We start from the raw sequence: 20,472 nt of genomic DNA on the forward strand, positions 1-20,472 counted from the left end.
AGTATTTCCTGAAAAAAATATATTCTCAGCATATGTGGATAATTTAAGTCAATGATTGATATAAAAGAAAGACCATTAGATTTAGGATTAGAAGATCTAGAATCAAATCTTGACTCTTCTACTTAGTATAAGTATAAATATAAATAAATTACTCTACTTCTATCAGCCTCAGTTTCTTTATCTGTAAAATATTTTTTTATTATTTTACAGAATTGTACTGAGGAAAACATTTGATAAGCTTTAAAAATGGTACAAATTTGAGTTATTATCATCTGTGATTTATTAATTCAGTTAAATATAACATTCTAAAATTTCATTCTTGATAAATGCCTAGTGAATGAAATTTGTCAGCTCAAGATTTTGCTTATAATTAAACAATAGCATTTTGTTAAAAATTCAATCAACTCATGTAGTTTCATGCTCTAAAATTATGAAGCTTACTACTACTGTAGGTTATTACTTTTTTAATGTCTAAAATTTTATAGAAAAGGGGGCTTCTTTATTAAAAAGCGATACCTTCCAGAACATCAGGATTTACTAAAACATATTTAATTTCATATAAGTAAAGTACTCAGTATTTCATGGACAGAAATACATTCCCTCTGAGGCAGCATCATATAAAGGAGCAATTAGACCTGGAGTTATAAGTTCATAGATCTAAAAGAGACCTTAGAATCCACTTAATCTAATCCCCTTCAACTTTACAAAAGAAGAAACTGAGGCCCAAGGAAGTGACTTGCCCAAAGTCACAACGGAAGTAAATTATCAGAGGCAGAATTTAAATCCAGGTCTTCTGGCATCAAAGCCAGTGATCTTTTCACTTGAAGTTAGGAAACCTAATTTAAAGTCTTAAATTCTAATACTACCTGTGTTGTATTATGGATGTGACAGTTTATCTCTGAACTTTAATTTTCTCAAGCATAAAATATAAATAATAATGTACTTTCAATCTAACAAGATAGCTGTGAGTAAAACACTTAGAGCACTATACAAATGTAAATTCTAAATATCACCAAATACTTCTAAATTTTTTTTTTTTAATTCTGGTCCTATACAACAGAGATCTGGCTTGTGAACAGGCCATATTTTAATTAAGCTGTTAAAGGCTGATTGAATTTCCAAACAACTCATTAAGAGCAGGCAAAGCAGTATGTAACAAAAAGAGGACAGTATGGTTTAAACGCCCTCCACCCATGACAAAACCCTAAACATCAGTGCCAATCGCAAAGCTGAAATAGCTGTTAACAATCCTGATGGCAAGTTTCACAATATGAAGAGGAGGAAACCAAAAGCAATACACAAACTGTAGTAGCTTCTCTTAATTAAGACAATCTGCAGCATACATGACATGTGCCCATTAGGAGGAGACCCCGGAAAGCTTTGCTCTTCATTATCTTTTTTTGTTTTAATTTATCATTCTTCAATATCTTTCCCCTGAAAGGAGGGGAATTGCTTCCAGAATTAACAGTGATGAAATCTGAAAGCCCCATCCACAAATGGCTTAGAGTTTTAAGACAATAGGTTTTGTCTTGATAAAACAAGATTGCTTTTCTCACAATTTTACTGATGCAGAAAGGGCTTCTACAAGGTGTAGGACAAGCCACTGAGCAATTACTTCCTCTGCTTAGAGACGAGCCTGCCCTTGAACTCCCTGAAGCTGTGCTCTGCCCCACAGCAGCTCTCAGGGAGCAAGGCTCAGGGGCTTGTTAGGGGGAAAGCGCACTCACCATTTGATTGCCGTACCAGTACAGCGATGCCCCCTTGAGCACAACCCAGAACTTTCTCCATTTGTTGCTGAGGAAGGTGCCTTTTTCCTTTTTCTTGTATAACCACCCCTGGAAGTCAGCGTGTCCCAGATCTTTGCAGGATATCCTCCTCCGGCTCATTGTGAAGAAACCTGCACAGCATTCAAACCAAGAATGAAATGATTATTTTCTGCTCAGGGAAGCCCGAGAAAGATCTTGCTAAAATAATCAATTACTTAAAGTCAATGCTTCCAAGTTGCTATATCACGCACCCCCAGAGTTCCCTGGAGAACAAATCTGGGCAATTCAAATTGCCACCGCCTCGGGTGCCTTAGCTTTCAAAATGCATTGTTTCTATATTTTATAACAAATGAAACAAGAAGGGAGGAACAGTGTTCAGCGAATGAGTAGTATTTTTTAAATGCCACTGAATAGGTAAATTAGAAAATAAAGTGTATTAGACCACCCGGAATATGACTGCACAGCAAAGCTGCATGCAGCCTGCCACAAGAGCTGCAGTTATGCAATAGAAGCGTGCGGGCTAAAGCCCATTTAAGCGTAAAGCTACTTCCCAGGCTCTCAATTCCACTATCTCCAAACCCTCCTGACATACCACAGGGGATTAATCCAAATGAGCAGCATGTCGTCATTTCTCAGAAGCGATAGAAAAAATAACCACGAGTTAAGCAGTCTGCCAACTACCCCAGACTCACGATACTCAGACAAGCAAAAAAAAAAAAAAAAATCGGATCCCAAGAAGACATACAAAATTATAATAATAACGATAAATAATAAAGAAACAAATGAGAGCTCTTATAACAATACCTTGAGTTTTCTTCCTCGGCTTCTGACGCAAGGGAACCTGCAGGAAGTGCAGGAAGGAAAGAAAAGAGGAAATTTCTGATTATGTTGTAACATTTGTAAAGGAGAGGAGAGAGGAGGTGGTGGTGTTCACGTGCAGGAGAGAATCTTAAAAAACAACAAAACAAAACAAAATACAACACTTGGAGATAAAGAAGCTACTAGCTGAAACATAAAATGGGCTAATTAAAATTGATATACATGGAGTTGAATGTGGGGGAAAAAATGTTACATTGTTTTTATCACTAGTGTTTCCTGTTTCCACCCACAAGCAGTTTTTTCACTAGTTCTTTTGAGTCAAAAGATTTAACTATTCTTTTAAAAATGTGTATGCAAACGGATATATACTATATTGATAAACTCTTTTCATTTTCTCCAGAACTAGGAAAATTCTAATACTTTAACCCTTCTCACTACTAAAAGTGTCTAAGTGTTGATTGTAATGTAAGTAAACGTTGAAAAGGTTACAAGACAAGCTATACAATTATAGGATTGTCATTGAAACCACATATTTACAGAGTTACACTAAAATACCATCGGGTAAATAGCACATCTGTATTTATCCAACTTTCCCATCCTAAAAATGTTCTTTATATTTCAATTTAATCTCTCTTGCTGTAATTGCTGCATATTCCCTTTTACATTCTCCTTAAAGGAAACATTTTTGTAAATATACTCTAAAAAGAATAAATTCACAATCAACTTCTACCTTGTAATATTTTAATCTTTTTTCTATATTGTACATTATATTATATTAAAATGGACAAGGTTTATTGAGTTTCAAATTTATTAGAGATGCAATTTTATGTCATATACATACATATGATTCAATTTTTTAAAGTCCCGTTATTATAAATATAGAAAGCACAAAAGCTGTTTTGCAATAATGTCTTTCTTGTTTTTTTCTCACGTTTTCATATAGCAAATGTCCTTTGTTTGCCCTTCATTGGGAATTTTCCATTTTTAAAAATCTGTGTTTGCTCAATATTACTTGTATGGAATCAATATGTATAATGACTTGCCCTTTTCACATTAACAAGTATGGAATATGCATAGCCCAAAAATCTGAGTTTGAAGAATCAATGAGAGAAGTTCATATGTAATTTTTATAGTGTTTACTGTCCTGTGTATTCTTGTATTGTGCAAGTATCAAGTGTATTGCCTGTAGGCATAATAGATGTGTGAAAGCTTCAAATTTTTTGAAAAATATTTTAAGACTTAATCCCTTTCTGAAATTCAGAGATTAAGTATGCCTCACAATTCTTTCAGCAATGATGATGAAAATAAACTGCTTGAAAATATTTTTTAAATATTCATATTTTCTATTCTAAAGTTATTAAAGGAAAGTTCCAACACAATTATGAATTCTATAAGTACTTATAAGAACCAGCACAATAAGGTTTGCAAAACATTTTACAAATTTCATTTTACCTTTAAAACAACACAGTGACATTGATGATACAATCATCACCTTTTTACAAATGAAGAAACTGAGGCAGGCAGCAGAGGAGTGATTTGCCCAGCACCACAAGGCAAGTAAATTTCTAAGGTCAAATTAGAACTCCGGGCTTCGTGACTCAATGTACAGGACTCTATCCAATTCTAAATTCTAAGATCTGTCATTTGAAAACAAGCAACAACAAAGGAATTTTGCTCACTTCTATGAGTTTCCTGAGATGTATGTATGTGGGTAGTATTATTATTAGCATAAGACCTTTTCTGAGAAGTCATGTGACCTGGGGATAATTCAAAGCTGCCTCCACCACCATTCTCATTACCTTTAATATATCATCCCTACTGGGCCAGTCAACTAAATGTTTAAGTCATAGTAACAGGGGAATTCCTTTAGTGGTTCTCTAAATATATTCCTAGAACCCCTAGGGGTCCTGGTGATCCTTTTGGGGGTCCACGAGATCAAAACTTTTCGGAATAATCCTAAGAAATGTCAGAAATCTGCCACTCCTGGAGTTTTCATGTAGCATCTAAGAAAAATGTACACAATTATCTACAGAGTCTATTAAAATAGTCCTTCCTTTTCCAATAACATATCTATGTGAGACCAGATTTTGTTCATATACTTCAACCAAAATAACACATCAAAACAGATTGAATATAGAAGCAGCTATAAGAATCCAGCTGTCTTCTATTAGAGGAAACATCAAAGAGATTTGCAAAAATATGTAAAACAATACCACTCTTCTCATTATTTTTTTTTGTTTTGGAAAATATAGTCATTTTTATTTTAAAAATGTTATCTAAGTAAATATGTAAACAATGATCCTATTATTTTTATTTTTAATGAATTTTAAAAGTTTTAAAATTTTATCTGTTTTTATGCCTAACAGTAAATTCCAATAAAAATAACACAACTAAACAAAAGATCTTTGGTTGACATCATCAATTTTTAAGTGTATAAAAAGGTTCTTAGATCAAAAAATTTGAGAACTGAAACTTTCTATTAATTGTCTCCAGGAGTTCTTCATCAAGATGCAATAAGTTACAGGAGAAGAGTAACAGGAAATAATTAGCACTAATTAAAACTTTGGTCCAGATAAGTTCATTAGATTGGTTAATTATGACAGAATTTTAAGGTTTACAGAGTATTTTCTTCACAACCCTGTAAGGCAAGTCTATTGAACTTAGCTGAAAACAGGCTTCTGGACAAATAGAACTCAAAATAGGAGACTAGGAATAAAGTTTTTGGCTTACTGTAGAGGAGTATAAGAGCAATGGCACAATACTACTAAAATACAGCAAGAGATACTGACAAAAAGTAAGCAAGAGCTATTACTAAGGAGCACAAGTCTAAGGGGGGAGGGGAGGGGGACATTGAGTTGTTTATTCAACAAATATTAAATATCTACTCTATATAAAGTATCTTTCAATATACTGGAAAAATCTCACTTCATACTTATATCTCCCAGTCCTATGCCCATCATAATTTTAGTACAGTTGAAGTCAATTATTTAGGGACAATTAATAACATAATGCCCAAAAGGCACGGTAGAATTGTGTATTCTCCATAACATTCAATAAATTACGTAACTGAGAAGATGTGGTCTGGGGTAGAATATTAACCAGGAAGTCTATCTTATTTCCTTCTTAAATTTTCATCATAGATACCCTTAAAAGCATACATAGACTATTCAATTAAAGATTACATTAAGATAAGAAAGCAGGAATATGAATTATTAGTTGTCAATGTCTCCTGGGTTTCCATTTTCTTAGTAATAATACTGTGATCCTTTATCATTTTTATAACATTTAAGATATTTTAAAAATAGATTTCTGCATTCTTATAAAATTACATCATCTCCAACCCAGGTTTCTTTTGTATACATTTTACCAAACTCAATAATTCCTTCCAAATTCATTTTTGACACTATACTTTTTGTACAGCACATGGGACACTGTGGTATTAGTCCAAAAGTGGTGGTTCCACTGTCATCAATAATAACAATAAATCATTTTATAAAACACTTAGCAAGTCTGCTCTATTTTATGAATTGGAAATTAGGTTACTACTATCTAAACCTATACTGGTCTTGACTTTTGTCTCTCTACTTGGCAAAGGGACCAAATTTTATCTGACTCTTTTTGACTTCCTTGTTTGAGTAGTATCTTCATCTCATATGGCTGTGAAATGGAGATAATCAGAATCCACATCCATTTCTCTTTTATCAGAGTCAGTAGCTTGTTTAAATAGGTCAGGTTAGTTGCAATTTCATGCAGTATCTTTTCAGCTTTATACTTTTGTCTAATTTGGTTTGCCCTTGATCTTTGCTCTAGTTAGCCAATAATCTTACTGTAGGAAAACAGAATTCCACATTAGAAACCAGTCCCTTTTTTTTGATGTTAAACTAGAGTAAGTTTTAACCTCCCATTAGAGTAAGAGTTCCTTGAGGCTAGAGGCCGTGTTTTTGCCTTTTTGAGTAACACTGCAGCTCAGCTGTTTGGTACAGAATCCAAAGAAAAGAGTGATTTATAGTTGATAAAATTCATCACTCTGACTACTCTTATTCAGGGCTAGATAACACTGTAACGACAATAATCCCTTGACAGCAGAAGTTGTATTGTTTTTATCTTCATATCACTAGTCCTAGTGCCTGACTTATTTAATTTTTTTGATAAGCATTGAAATCCTGCAACCAAGTACAATATCAGTTTAAACTAAATCGCTTACAATGATGGATGGTGAAAGATTATGAGCAGTATTATCTCATAAAACATAAAGAAATCATAAAAGGAAAAAAGTTTAAAGGAAGCTTGGCAATTGTTCAAGGTAAGCAATGCCATCCATCTGGCAGTTGAGGATAAAATGGGAAGAAGAATAATGGATCAAAGAAAAGTGAAAAATATAAGTAAAAAAAAAAAAAACTTGTAACAAACTCTTTTCACCCTTGGACAGCAAAATTAGCATGCATCATAATCCCAGATGTATTTAGATAGGAAGTGGAAACAGTACTGGGGAAAAAAAAACAGAAATGGGAAAAGCATCTGATCTAGGTCAGATATGCACAGAGAAGAGCTGTGATGGGAGTGATATAATTTTGAGGACAGCAAGGCATTAATGGGCAAGGTACCTGAAAGAAAGATCCTAAAAGGAGGAAAGGAAATTGCAGACTTTATTACTGTCAAAAGAAAAGGAATTGAGAAGACATTGAGCATTACATTTAGATATGCTGGCTTTCATATCTACATACATTTTTGAGAATAATTTAATAACCTATTAGCAATATTTATAAAGTGCCTATTCTATACAAGGCACTACTCTAAGTGCTAGGAATCAAAAGTGAAACATTATTTATTTTCAAGGATCTCACATTTTAGTGGTGAGGATAGAGCTTATCCACAATCAAGTAAAGGATAGATGTTAAGGTGGAACTTGGTTATTTCCTCTTTTACAAGTGATTGGTATGTGAATAAGACCTATCCACCTTTTGGAATCAATCAAATGCATTACTTGATAGACTGGGTCACCACCTCAGGAATTTGTATAAAAAGAAAGTGCTTTCTCAGCCCAGATAATGATTCTGAGGGTTGGGAAAGGAAAGGAAAGAGACACCATATACTGAGCTGAAGCCAAAATAAAACAAAACAAAATTTAAAAAAAATTTTAAAGCAGCCTTGGGGCAAGTAGTAAAAAGCAAAAGCTGTGGCAGAAAAGGATAATATCAAGGAAGATCAATTCAACAAACATATGAAAGCAAAAAAAAACAAAAAATTCAAGCTGATATGATCTACTCATGGATTAAAGGACTTCTCAAGAAAAAAAAAATCTACTCTTTCTCCAACTTTCCCTCCTAATTACTTTCTACCTACAAATATGAATAGACAACCAGCTAGTTCATAGCATAAAAGTTTTCAGTCATTTAAATGTTTCCTCAACCACAGATTGGCCAAGAGTTAACTAGAACTAGAAAGAAATGTACACATTTCAGCAGAGAGCCAGAATTCTGCCTAAATATTACTTATATTATTTTTGGATCCTTCATTTTTTGAAGAGGATCAATGACAGCCCAAGTGATATCTTGATTTGCAGTGAATTAGATTTAAGTGAGGCAGAGTTGCATAAAGTCATCAGCCTAATTTGCTCTTCCTGAGTCATAGAAGACCAAAGGCAAAAACAAAAATCAAAATGACTGGCCATGGAGCATGATGCAGTGAATGACCTTGGCAATCTTTGATGTCTGACCAAGATTTAAGCATTCCATAGTGCCTGGTTTAGCTATGACCTCTGAAATAAATTCTTCTTATGAGTCCATTCCACTGGAGACAAGTCTTCACAGGCTTGGGGTAGACATCCCCCTAATTCACTGACACATTTGAGACTGGTTTAGCCTGTCTGCCCAGGTTAATTGTGATCATTGTGCTTGCTACAACTTCTTGGAGCCACAAGTTTAAGCTGGGTAAAAGAGAACACCAAAAGCAGATGGCCCTGAAAAGAGTTCAGCAAGCCCTCACACCAGAGGTGCTAATCCTTCCTGAACACCCCATACATAACCTGAATTTACTCTAAATGATTGTGATTGAACTCAAAATTTTTCATCTAAAATGAATTTCCTAAAATTACAGAAGAGGGAGTATATGAACTTTAAAGGTCATTATATTGCCTCAGCTTAAAACAAGTTAATTATTGTAACATGGTATTAAATATACAAAATAAATGCAGATTAATGGGAATGGAAGCACATTATCCATTGGAGAAATTAGAAAAGTGTAATGGGCTAAAGCTCTTGAAGCTCTCATTGCACTGAGATCCCTCTTAGCACTTGAGGCTAATTATCAATTGGACAATATTCTATTAATATATGCTTGGAGAAAGAATGGCCCCACCCACTGTCTGTGCAAGTTTGATGTGTTGTATAGGAGATAACATAGACAATTTGGTGAGTGGCGCGTGAGAGGCAGAAGCCCTACTGGCCAGATTCGTGTTGCAACTACTCTCACTTCATATCGGCATTCCCCTTCACCTCTGCAAAGAAAAAAGAGCAAGGATTTTCCCTTATTCTGACTCTGACTGATTTTAATATACTCTGGGTGCTAAACACAGTTATCACAGAAAAGGTCTCTTGAAAGAGATGGTCATGTAGGGGAGGAGAAGAGGGAGAGGGGGAATTGGAACACAAGGTTTTGCAAGGGTCAGTGTTGAAAAATTATCCCCATATGTGTTTTGAAACTAAAAAGCTTCAATAAAAAAAAGTTCAATTCAAAAAGAGAGAGAGAGAGAGAGAGAGAGAGAGAGAGATGGATGGTCATTGGACTGAGCTTTGAAAAACATTAGGAGTTCCAAGAGTCAGAAATAAGAAGGAAAATACATCAGTGTAAATGCATGAAGGCAGAAAATGAAAAACTATTTATGGAGAAAAGCATGTAATTAATATGGGAAGAGCAATGTACAATCAGCCTAGAAAGATAAGCTGAAGACAGATTGTAAAGTTCCAACAGACAAATTTGTCTTTGATTCTCAAGGCCATGGGAAGCTACTGAAGTTTCCTAAATTAAGAAGGGACAAAATCAAACATGTTTTAGAAATATTAATTTGCCAGATGAGTAGAGGAGAATGGAAGCCAAAAACTAATTTAAAAACTATTGCAATAGTCTCTAGGAGAATTTGTGAGGGCCTGAACCACTATGGTAGTGGAGAGTAACAGATAAAAAAGATGTATATCAGTAGTATCAAATCTTGGCAATGTAGGACTATGTATGAGAGAGAAGAATTAAGAATTATTCCTAGTTTACAAACAAGATAACTAGGGAAATGGTAATGCCAACAAAAAGTTAAATGCAAAAATCTAAAGGAAAAATAATGAATTCTATTTTGGACATGATGCATTTAAGATGTCCATAGCATATTCAAGTAGAGATGGCCAACAAATAGTTAAAGAAGGGCCTGAGATCATGAAAGAGATAAGGATATATGTATGTATGTATGTGTGTATATACACATGTGCACTGTGCATGTATGCATGTGCATGCATATATTATGTGTGTGTATACATGTGTATTTAGATTTTCACAAAGATGTTATTTGAATTCATGGGCACTAATGAAATTCCAGAATTCCAGAGAGAGGAGGAGGAAAAGTCGTCCTTGGGGAGAGCCCAAGGATATATTTACTTAAAAGAGTAAAGGATGGAAGGATTGATTGATAATCATGCAAGGAGGACTTTGAAGAATTGGTGATAGATTTCAAAAGAGAACCATGACAGATTAGCAATATAGAAACTAAGAGAGGAGAATATTTAGGAAGGAGGGGGTATTTAATAGAGTCCGAGGTCACAGGGAAGTCAAAAAGGCTTGAACTGAGCAAAACCTTTAACCCAGCAACACCACTACAAGATTTGTACTAAAATGATCAAAGAAAGAGAAAAAGGACACAGCTGTACATAATATTTATGCCTGACTCTTTTTTTTTAGCAGCAAAGAACTGGAAACTAAAGAAGCTGTTCATCAAATAGGAAAAGAATGAATAAATGATAGTACATTAATGTAACCAAATATTGCTACACTATGATAAATTACAAACAGGGACAGTTTCAAAGAAACTTGGAATGATTTATGTGAACTGATGCAGAGAAAAGTGAACCAAACAGCTTGTACAATAACAACTTTAAAAAGAATAATATTTCTGAAAGACTAAAGAACTCTGACCAATGAAATGACCAACTATGAATCCAGAGGACTGATGGAAAAAAACATGCTATTTAACTCCTGACAAAAGAGTATTGGACTCAAGATGCAGAATGAGATTCATTTTTAGACAAGGGTCATGTCAAAATTTATTTTATTTAATTATGTACAAATTACATTACAAAGGCTTGTTGTTGTTGTTTTTTCTATTGGGGAGATAAGTTTAAGGAAGGGAAAAACTGCAATAGAATATTTCCCATACATTCTCTCCAATAAAAAAAAAAGAGGAAAACCTGATATAATCACAATAAGGACAATTTTTAAAGTTTTGTCTTGAGTTTATTATGTGTTAAAAGCAAAGCAAATTCTACCATTCCATGGTGTATATGTAAATGTTCTACTTGTTTGAACCTCAGAATAAAAATAAAAGTCAATGCAAAAATTAAAAAGAATACAAAAAGATAAGAACTTACAATGTAACAATAAATAGATCAGAGCATCCTTTATAAAGGGTATGAGAAGGCAACAAAAAGACTTTTACAAAGTATATTTTATAGACTATATCTTTACAACTATTATTACTTGAAAAATGTAAAGAATATAGATAGGATCTCTCTATGCTAATAGTTATCTACTGTTTAAAAGAGTATTTGAATTCAACAAAGTACATTCTTAAAGTATCACCTCCAGCAAGGTATCTTCTATGCACATGACAAAACTACATCTGATTCCATGAAAAATGTAATAAAGGTATCCTTGTCTGATATTCTCTAGACATTATGCCAATTGTTCACTAAAGATACATGATCACTAAAGGGATATCATTGATTTGGATGAAAACTAAATGACAGTCCAAGTTGAAAAAGGTTTTGTCATAGAAGGCAAAATCCTCCATAATGATTCTTTCTACGTTGTACTGATTGTGATGATCCTCTAAACAATTCAGAACTTTAAATAAAATTCATAACCATTTAAAATGTGGCCTAATAATCCACATCATATTGAGATATAGAGTTATTAGTCCATAGTAATGATATAGATATATAGATATATCACTTCGTAGTTTACAAAACATATATATATATACATACATATATATATGTTAATACATTTAATCCTCACCATAACTCTAGGAGGTATATGCTACTATCATCCACATTTTAAAGATGAAGCAACCAAAGCCAACAGAAGTAAAATGACTTACCCCAGAATCATGCACCTAGTGTGTGAGGTAGAATTTGACTTTACAATGGTGGAGGGAATAGAATACAAAACATGGAAGGCTCAACTTCCTGAGGTCAAATGTGGCCTCAAAAATTTCCTATCTCTGTGACCCTGGTCAAGTCACTTAAACCTGGTTTGTCTCAGTTTCCTCATCTATAAAATGAGCTGGAAAAGGAAAAGGAAAATCACTCCAGTATCTTTGACAAGAAAATCCCAAATAGGGCCATAAAGAGTCAGACATAGCAATGAATTGAACTTCCTGACTTCAAGTTCAATACTCTCACCTATATTACAACCATATTTTTCAAACAGACCCTGAAGGTGAACATTGGCTGGACCTTGAAATCAGTGGAGGAAAGAAAGCAAATTAAATCGCATTGAGGAAATGGTATTTTTCCCCTTATATCTATGATTTCATTGGTTACAAAAGGAATTCTCAATTGAAAAACTCCTTCTACTGATATAAACTGACATTTTCTCTGCATCTTGCAGTTGAGTAAAGTTGCCTACAAATAACCACGCCTATCAATTTAGTGATTTGATTAGAGTCAAATCCAGAAGGTATGAGAAGTGAGACATACATAAACTTAGGTCTTCCCATTAGGAATCAGGTTGGTGTTTATAAATTAATATGTTAACTAACATGACATTTTATTCATTCTTTTCAGAAACCTTAAACTTTGATCTGCACTGATAATGATCTTTCTAATCCACGCTTAAATAATTTTTCTAACTGGTTGCAATTCCCTACAATATCCTCCCACCATTCTTAATAGAAAAAAATCATATAATTTCCATTTTATATTTCTAGGCAAGTAGGTAGTACAGTGGATATAGTATTATATTTAAAATCAGGAAGACCTGAATTTCAGTCCTGCTTCAGACACTCATTAGTTGTATGACCCATTATGAAGTCATTAAACTCCACTGTGTCAGTTTCCTTATCTGTAAAATGGGAATAATAATAGCATCAGGATTATTGTGAGATATATATTAGATAAAATAGGTAAAGTGCTTTGAAAACCTTAGAGTACTGTGTAAATGTTAGCTATTATTATACTCCAATGACCTTAAAACTGAATTTGTTCAGTTGGAAAACAAAATACTGTCTTTAAGAACTTGCTTCTCAAAACAGGAAATTGAACCAATGTACTCAGTGTCAGTCTGAAGAAAGTCTCACTTGTGGGTTTCTACTTGGGGAATGACAGATAGGCAAGATTGTGCAATAATGGTTTCCAAAGACAGACCACAATTAATTGCCAAAACAATATCCATATTCAAGGCTTACTCTTTTCATGGAAACATTATAGACAAGACACAAAAAATTCACTTAACTATATGATTTTACTTACTTAAAATTAAGCTTTCTAAGGTAATTTGTTAATTTATTTTTGTACACTAACATTTACTGAGAATTTGCTGAGTGTAAGACTCTGTGACAACGCCAAACTTTTTATCACAGTGGAATTATTATGAAAGGAATCAATGTTTCCTGTTATTTATGTTCTTGGTTGTTGTGGTTGATTATTATTGTTATTTGAATGTTTATAAGATAACCACCAACCAACCATTAACCCATAAAGTATTTTGTGGAGGGATTCCTTCTACAGGGGATGGATTGAACAAGAACAAGATGGGACAGATGTTCCCTTTGTGATTCTGTGAAGTTTCCAAGTTCAACAATTGCTCAAAGTAGATGATTAAAAATACAGTGGTATCCTTGTACACTTCTGATGTCAAAGTACAAGGATAACACCCACTTGAATAATTCAAGCACAAAAATGGCCAGTTGTGGTATGTATTTTTGTCCTGCATCTCCCAATTTACCTGACTCCACAGTCAACTTGTGACATTACTAAGACTAATTTTGACACACAGTCTACATAATTATTCATTAACTTATAATAAAACTTTACAATTATATATTCCCAAGTCCCTCACTTAGTGCCATGTAGACATATTCTGAGTCAATATAATAATCATTCAATGGGAGGAAAAAAGATTTAAGTTTACAATCTGTACCTCAATTATATCTATCTATATCTGTGTGTCTATATATAGAGAGAGACACACACACACACATATACATATATACACCCATATATACATGTATATCTACATATATGTATATATATAATGATTATAAAGAAAACAAAACTAAATGTAGATATTCATGAATATTCTCCATTGCATCTAAGGATCTACTCTTATAGTAGGAAAATTCTAATATAGAAAATTATTATTTCCTGTCTTTTATGACTACACACGTATAACTGATTCTGATTGCTGATTGTGTGAGGGAGGAGGAAGCAAAAAGAGGGAGAAAGGTACAGAATTCAGAACTCAAAACTTTAAGAAGTGTAATTTGTCTTTGCATGTAATTAGTAAAAGACAAAATGTCATTTTGCAATTTAAAAAATTATTTCCAATTAAAGCTTTGACACTCAAGGACAGTAATAGTAAACAGTAAGCTCTTTGAAGTTTACAAAGGGCTTTGATCCTCACAACAATCCTAGGAGATAACTGCTATTACTTTCATTTTACAAAGAGAACACTGATGCAGAGAGCAGTTAAATGACTTGCCTAGGGTCATATAGAACATGAAGTATAAAAGTCAGGATCTGAAAATAGATCTTTCTGATGCTCAGCTCAATAACATTTAATATGAATGAAGACAGCTGGTTTTTACAGTAGCATTTACTTTTCCTCATTTCATAAACATTTTATTAAGAAATGACACTGTACATCTAATCAAAAGAAAATGAGATGTGACATATTGGTTACATTATGGAGCTCTAAATAGTTTAGAGTCTGTATTTCCTGACTTTTGCGATTTAATATCCTGAAGATGTGTCCTAAACACTTCAGGGGAATGTGAAATCACTGTACTGTTTATTTTTATATATTTCCTTTCTGGATTTGTCACGTACTATTAAATACTCTGCAGTCTAAGTTCTGCCTTTTTGGCTAACTTAGCAGTAGGGCTAAGAAGAATTGTTATCACATACTTTAATTTGTCATGAAATTGTAAACATCTGGGAAGAAAAGTAAGATGGAAAGAATAAGTCACTTACCACAGCCTACACTTTTCTTTCCATTTAAAAATTCTTTCATTAAAAGTTGCCTCATTACCAATGTCAATTAGTCAACTATCATTTAAGCTCCAATTATATTGTACAAGCTTGGTACTAAGCATTGAGAATACAAAGACTGGGATTATAGAGGAGATCTCACATTCTAATGGAGATATATACTTTCAAGAACCTCTTTTCTTATTAACACTTATTCTATGTCTCCCTAAATTCTTTAGTAATTTTATTTTTCTCTCTTGCTCCTCAGTTACAAAGTTAGATGGTAAGCCACCAGAGGACAAGCAAGTATTGTCTTACATTTTCTTGTTTCTCTCTAGGTATCTACCAGTAGTAAGAGAGTCAGCAGTCTGAGAATTCATAATGTTTGTCTGTGCTTTGTCATTTCAGGGCTTTATATCCTCAGTCTGCTGCCAGCAACTTTCTTCTTTTGGCGAACAAGCAGAGGGGAAAAAGAAGAGAGAAGAGAACAGGATATGTATAGCATCCTTCAGCATTCCTCTATCCTGTATCAATGATTGGCTGAATTGTCAGAAAGCATCACATTTACTAATTGGATATAATAATCCATTTAAATTGTCTCTGGCTAGTGTGGGGGCAATAGACAGTTCAATAAGTCAGTGACATTGGTGAAAAGAAAAGGTATGGTATCATCTCCCCACAGATTTATATGTCACTTTAACATGAATAGGACCATATTGGTGAAACATCCCTGCATACTCTAGCTTGTTCTGACTCCAGGTTATCAAAAAGGTGAAAGGGGAGAGGGAATTATTTACTAAAGAAAAAAAGTTCACAAAGTGGCTCATTTAAAGGTATTTTGCTTCCCTCCCCAACTGTACCAATATATGCATATATTTTATTTGCTCCTATTTTCACTGCTGTCTTTGTATACTCAGTGTCTCGGCACTGTGCCTACAATAGGAGGTCTCGCACTGATTGATTCATAACCACTTATTGTTGCCATAATATTGTTTATCAAAAACATAAAAAATCCACCTTGATTTATGTAAACTCAATATATGAAATTCCAGTCTTACCAAAAAAAAGTTGAATTGGAATGTAATCTTTCAGGTTGTAAAAAGAATAAAAAATAGGACATCTTAATAAAAAAAAAAAAACCTTCCCTGATACATTCAAAATAACTGTTTACAAATATTTGCTTTACATATAACTTTTCAGAAATGTAACTTCTATGCAACTATATTTAAGATTATTATTACTGTTCCTTCTGTTGTTTAAATAACATAAGAACAGACATTATAGGCATGATACTGGAAAAAAAATATGGAAAATGATACTGGAAGAAAAAATAGAAAAACCAATTTTCTCATGGTCTCCTGAATAAGTATCATGCTTTCTCACCTCTGTGTTTTTGTTCATGCTGTTACCCCCATCAAGAATGTGCTCCTCCCCTTACCAATCACACTGTACACAACTTTCAATATTTAATTCAAAAGTCTGTGAAGCTTTTCTAGGACACTTTAACCCATGGTGATCTCACCCTCAAGATTATTCATTGCATTTGAGAGTCAAATGAACAGAACTAGAACATTGCATGCAGTAATAGCAATATTGTAGCATAAACAAGTAACTGTGAATGACTTGGCTATTTTCAGTACCACAATGATCTAAGACAATCCCAAAGGACTCATGATGAAAAATGCCACTCACCTCCAGAGAAAGAACTAATGGAATCTGAATACAGACTGAAACATGCTAGCTCGCTCTCTCTCTCTCTCTCTCTCTCTCTCTCTCTCTCTCTCTCTCTCTCTCTCCTTCCCTCCCTCCTTCCCTCTCCCTCCCCCTCTTCCTCTCTCTCTTCCTCTCCCTCTCTCTCTCTCTTTCCTCCCTTTCTTTCCCTCCCTCCCTCTCTCTCTCTTTTCCTCTCTCTCCATCTCTCTGTCTCTCTTCCTTTTTTTGTTTTCTTCCACAAAATGACTTAAATGGAAATACATTTTACATGACAGCAAATGTATAACTTATAGCAGATTAGTTACCATCTCAGGAAAGGAAGAGGGAAAGGAAGGAAAGATAGAATTTGAAATTCAAAACAAAAAAGTCAGAAATTTGTACATATAATTGGGGGGAAATAAAATATTTTTAATTCCTTGCATTTACTTTCTATGTAACTCATTTAGCAATTAATCATTTATTTACTTGTTATATCTTGCCTCCTTGTCTTGTACTTATTTAATCATTATATCCTTGCTTCATTTCTCAATTACTTTTGTCTTATCTCCTCAAACTCTAAATATCCTGAAAGTAAAAACTGTAACTTATATTCCTTTGAACATAAGCATATAGGATAGAACCTGTTCTAGTATATAATCTCAAAAAAAAAAAAGTCTGCTGATTGATTGACTGATGGTTTAGAAGTTTGAAATATGAGATCCCGGGTTTAATGAATTTGATCTGTCATCTAGTTTAATTTCCTCAGAATCTCTTTTTAGTTACATTAAAACATTAAATAGATATTTGAAGTTTGACCTGGGAATTTAACCACTATTTATTTTCCCTATAAAACTACTTCAAATTCTCAGAACTTGAGTTATCTGAGTTCAAATCCAGTCAGCCTTTTACTAGTTATGTGCCACTGTACAAGTCGTTTAATTTATCTCAGTGTCAATATCCTAATCGGCAAACTGGAGATAAAAAGAGCACTTACTTCCTAGGGTTGTTGTGAGGAAAAATTAGATCATATTTACAAAGCATTTTGTACATCTTAAATTCTTATTATTATGAAGGACAGTTATAAATTCATTTTTTGAATCTGCTTTATAAGTTAATATTCAAGGTTATAAATCTGTTCCTCAGAATTGGAAGGAATTTTAATGATCATCAAATCCAACTCAAACATGAAAAAAAAAATCTCCCCAGAAACATTCCTGACAAGTAATGATCCACATTTTACCTAAAGGCTTTTGGTTAGGGGAAGTTATATTATCTCCTGAGCTCATTCATTCCACTTTGGGATAGCTTTCATTGTTAAGACACTTTTCCTTTCTTATATCAAGCTTGCCTCTTTACAAATGTCCTCCAATTTCTTCAAAGCAGATAATTAAAAGAGAAATTTAACCTGGTCTAACCACCTAATGACCACCATGAGACAAATTAGGTCAATCCACAGGAAACTATTTGACAATCCAGAAATAGCTAATCTGCTACTTTAACTCTTAAGGGTGACAAAAATAGTACCATATAGAAGAAAAAGAGAAATCTGCCAGTCGTTTGATCCTAGATCCAGTCTCTTAAGGAAAGCTGACTCTTGGTATAAACATTAAACACAAGGACTCTTCACCAAATGTAACTGCACTTACACTGTACACTGGTTCAGAAAATCTTGGTGATGTCATTATCTTATATTTTAATTTCAACCTTATTGTTCTACCCTAGGAAGTCTTTGATCAGATGTGATTGTTGGAATGACTGGAAATTTTCCACATGATCCCATGGCAAGAACCATAAATCATCTTTATTAAAACAAAACAAAACAAAACAAAATAATCCTTCTACTCCAAGGAAAAGCAGTGCTCATGGTAGATAGAACTGACTCTGAAGACAAGAAAATTTAGGTTTAGTATCTGATTCTGACAGAAAAAAACTGTGTGACCCCTAACCTTTCAGACTTCTAAGCAATTCCCTAAGATTCAGTCTCACAGAAGCCATCTGTTAAGTTTCCTTTACTAATGAAATCATAGATCCACTCTCTATCCTATTCCAAGAACCTATTTCTAGGGATCTGTATATGTCTTCTTAATTTCATGTTTGTATCAGTATTGCAATATTCTTCAAGATGTATAAAAACACATACAATTTCTCTCTTTGGTATCTCCAATCTCAATCCCTTTAATAAACTAGTTCCTCAAGGCAAAAATATCACATATCAATTTGCTGTCAAACAGGACCCAAGAAAGAAGGGGCCCAATCAAAATTAATAAAATAACAACAACTCTAGATGTAAATGTACTTATATAAAGTTATATGTGAAATTCAACAAATCATAATAATTATTTCTTGCTGTGAACTTTATAAATATATTTATGTTCTTGAGAAGAAAATATACCTCTTAGGTAAGTATATTGCATTTTGAGACAGTAAGTCACTGATTTAATTAAAGGAAATGAGAAACTGAAGTTCTTCCTCAGAAACAGAATTTTATTTCAGTAATTATCTAAAATGCTAAACTCCTACAATTTCCAGTATTAGCATTTCAGTATGGCATTCTCCATGTCAAGACTAAGTCTGGGAGGTGCTGGACATAGGGCAAGAAAATGACATAAGTGAGATAAAATAAATAATTTCTCAAATTCCTGTTAAGTCCCATGTATTTTGAAGTGGGTCTGTGTTTTCCTTTCACAGTGAAAGTATCCCTTTACTAATACACATCTTAGACTAAGGAATTCTAATGGTGGTTTTTAAAGAATGAAATGATATAGGAAGTTGCTCATCTTTTTTTCCAGTAGTATAGTTATCACAAAATCAGTGTTGTTTTGTTGATGGAATAAATGGAAGCTGAAGAATATCATGAATAATTTAAAATCCTTTATGAGCAAAGTCAAAATAATAATGATTTTTTTTCTTGTGCCAAGATCCAGATTCTATGGGTTAATAAATTCATTCCAAGACAGTATGGGATAGTAGAAAGAGAATGTAGCTATGGAGAGACCTAAAGGTCTCATCTCAGGTCTGCTACTAATACACAGCATGATCTAAGATAAGTCATTTTTATCACATATCCAAAATGAGATCATTAGATTAAATAGATGCACTTAGGGAAATTTCTGATGCTAACAATTCATTAGACTATAGTTTTAGCTCTTTATCAATATTAAGAATATGTTGACTCTTTTAGGCCATGATGAGATCATTTTAAAAGGTCCTGTATGAAGACAAAATAGTCAATAACTATAGCAATCTAGTGTTTGACAAACCCAAAGACCTCAGCTTTAGGGATAAGAATTCACTATTTGCCAAAAACTGCTGGGAAAATTGGGAATTAATATGGCAGAAACTAGGCATTAACCCATACCTAACACCATACACCAAGATAAGATCAAAACAGGTTTATGATTTAGGCATAAAGAATGAGATTATAAATAAATTAGAATAGGACAGTTTACCTCTCAGACTTGTGGAGGAGGAAAGAATTTATGACCAAAGAAGAACTAGAGATCATTATTGATCACAAAATAGAAAATTTTGATTATATCAAGTTAAAAAGCTTTTGTACAAACAAAACTAATGCAGACAAAATTAGAAAGGAAGCAATAAACTGGGAAAACATTTTTATAATTAAAGGTTCTGATAAAGGCCTCATTTCCAAAATATATAGAGAATACCACTACATACCTGTCAGATTAGCTAAGATGACAGTAAAAGATAATAATGAATGTTGGAGGGGATGTGGGAAATCTGGG

General features: G+C 33.5%; 1 protein-coding gene across 4 annotated transcripts in view; it reads right to left on the reverse strand.

Moving 5' to 3' along the window:
* Nucleotides 1–20,472, reverse strand: part of IPCEF1 (interaction protein for cytohesin exchange factors 1) — a 120,195-nt gene that overhangs the window by 85,099 nt on the left and 14,624 nt on the right. For 2 of the 4 annotated variants that reach the window (XR_007953656.1, XM_051997976.1), the window contains exons 4-5: nucleotides 2,571–2,607; nucleotides 1,728–1,897 (exon numbers count right to left, since the gene is read on the reverse strand). Coding sequence is in view for 3 of the 4 variants with exons in the window: in XM_051997976.1 (XP_051853936.1) it covers nucleotides 1,728–1,897; nucleotides 2,571–2,607 (207 nt within the window). In the remaining variant the exon portion in view is untranslated. Of the gene's footprint in view, nucleotides 1–1,727; nucleotides 1,898–2,017; nucleotides 2,259–2,358; nucleotides 2,452–2,570; nucleotides 2,608–20,472 lie in introns of those variants that run through there. The other 2 variants (XM_051997977.1, XM_051997978.1) reach the window with 2 other exon arrangements.

The sequence above is a fragment of the Antechinus flavipes genome, chromosome 4 (genome assembly GCF_016432865.1).
Source record: "Antechinus flavipes isolate AdamAnt ecotype Samford, QLD, Australia chromosome 4, AdamAnt_v2, whole genome shotgun sequence".
In the NCBI taxonomy this organism is placed as follows: Eukaryota; Metazoa; Chordata; class Mammalia; order Dasyuromorphia; family Dasyuridae; genus Antechinus; species Antechinus flavipes.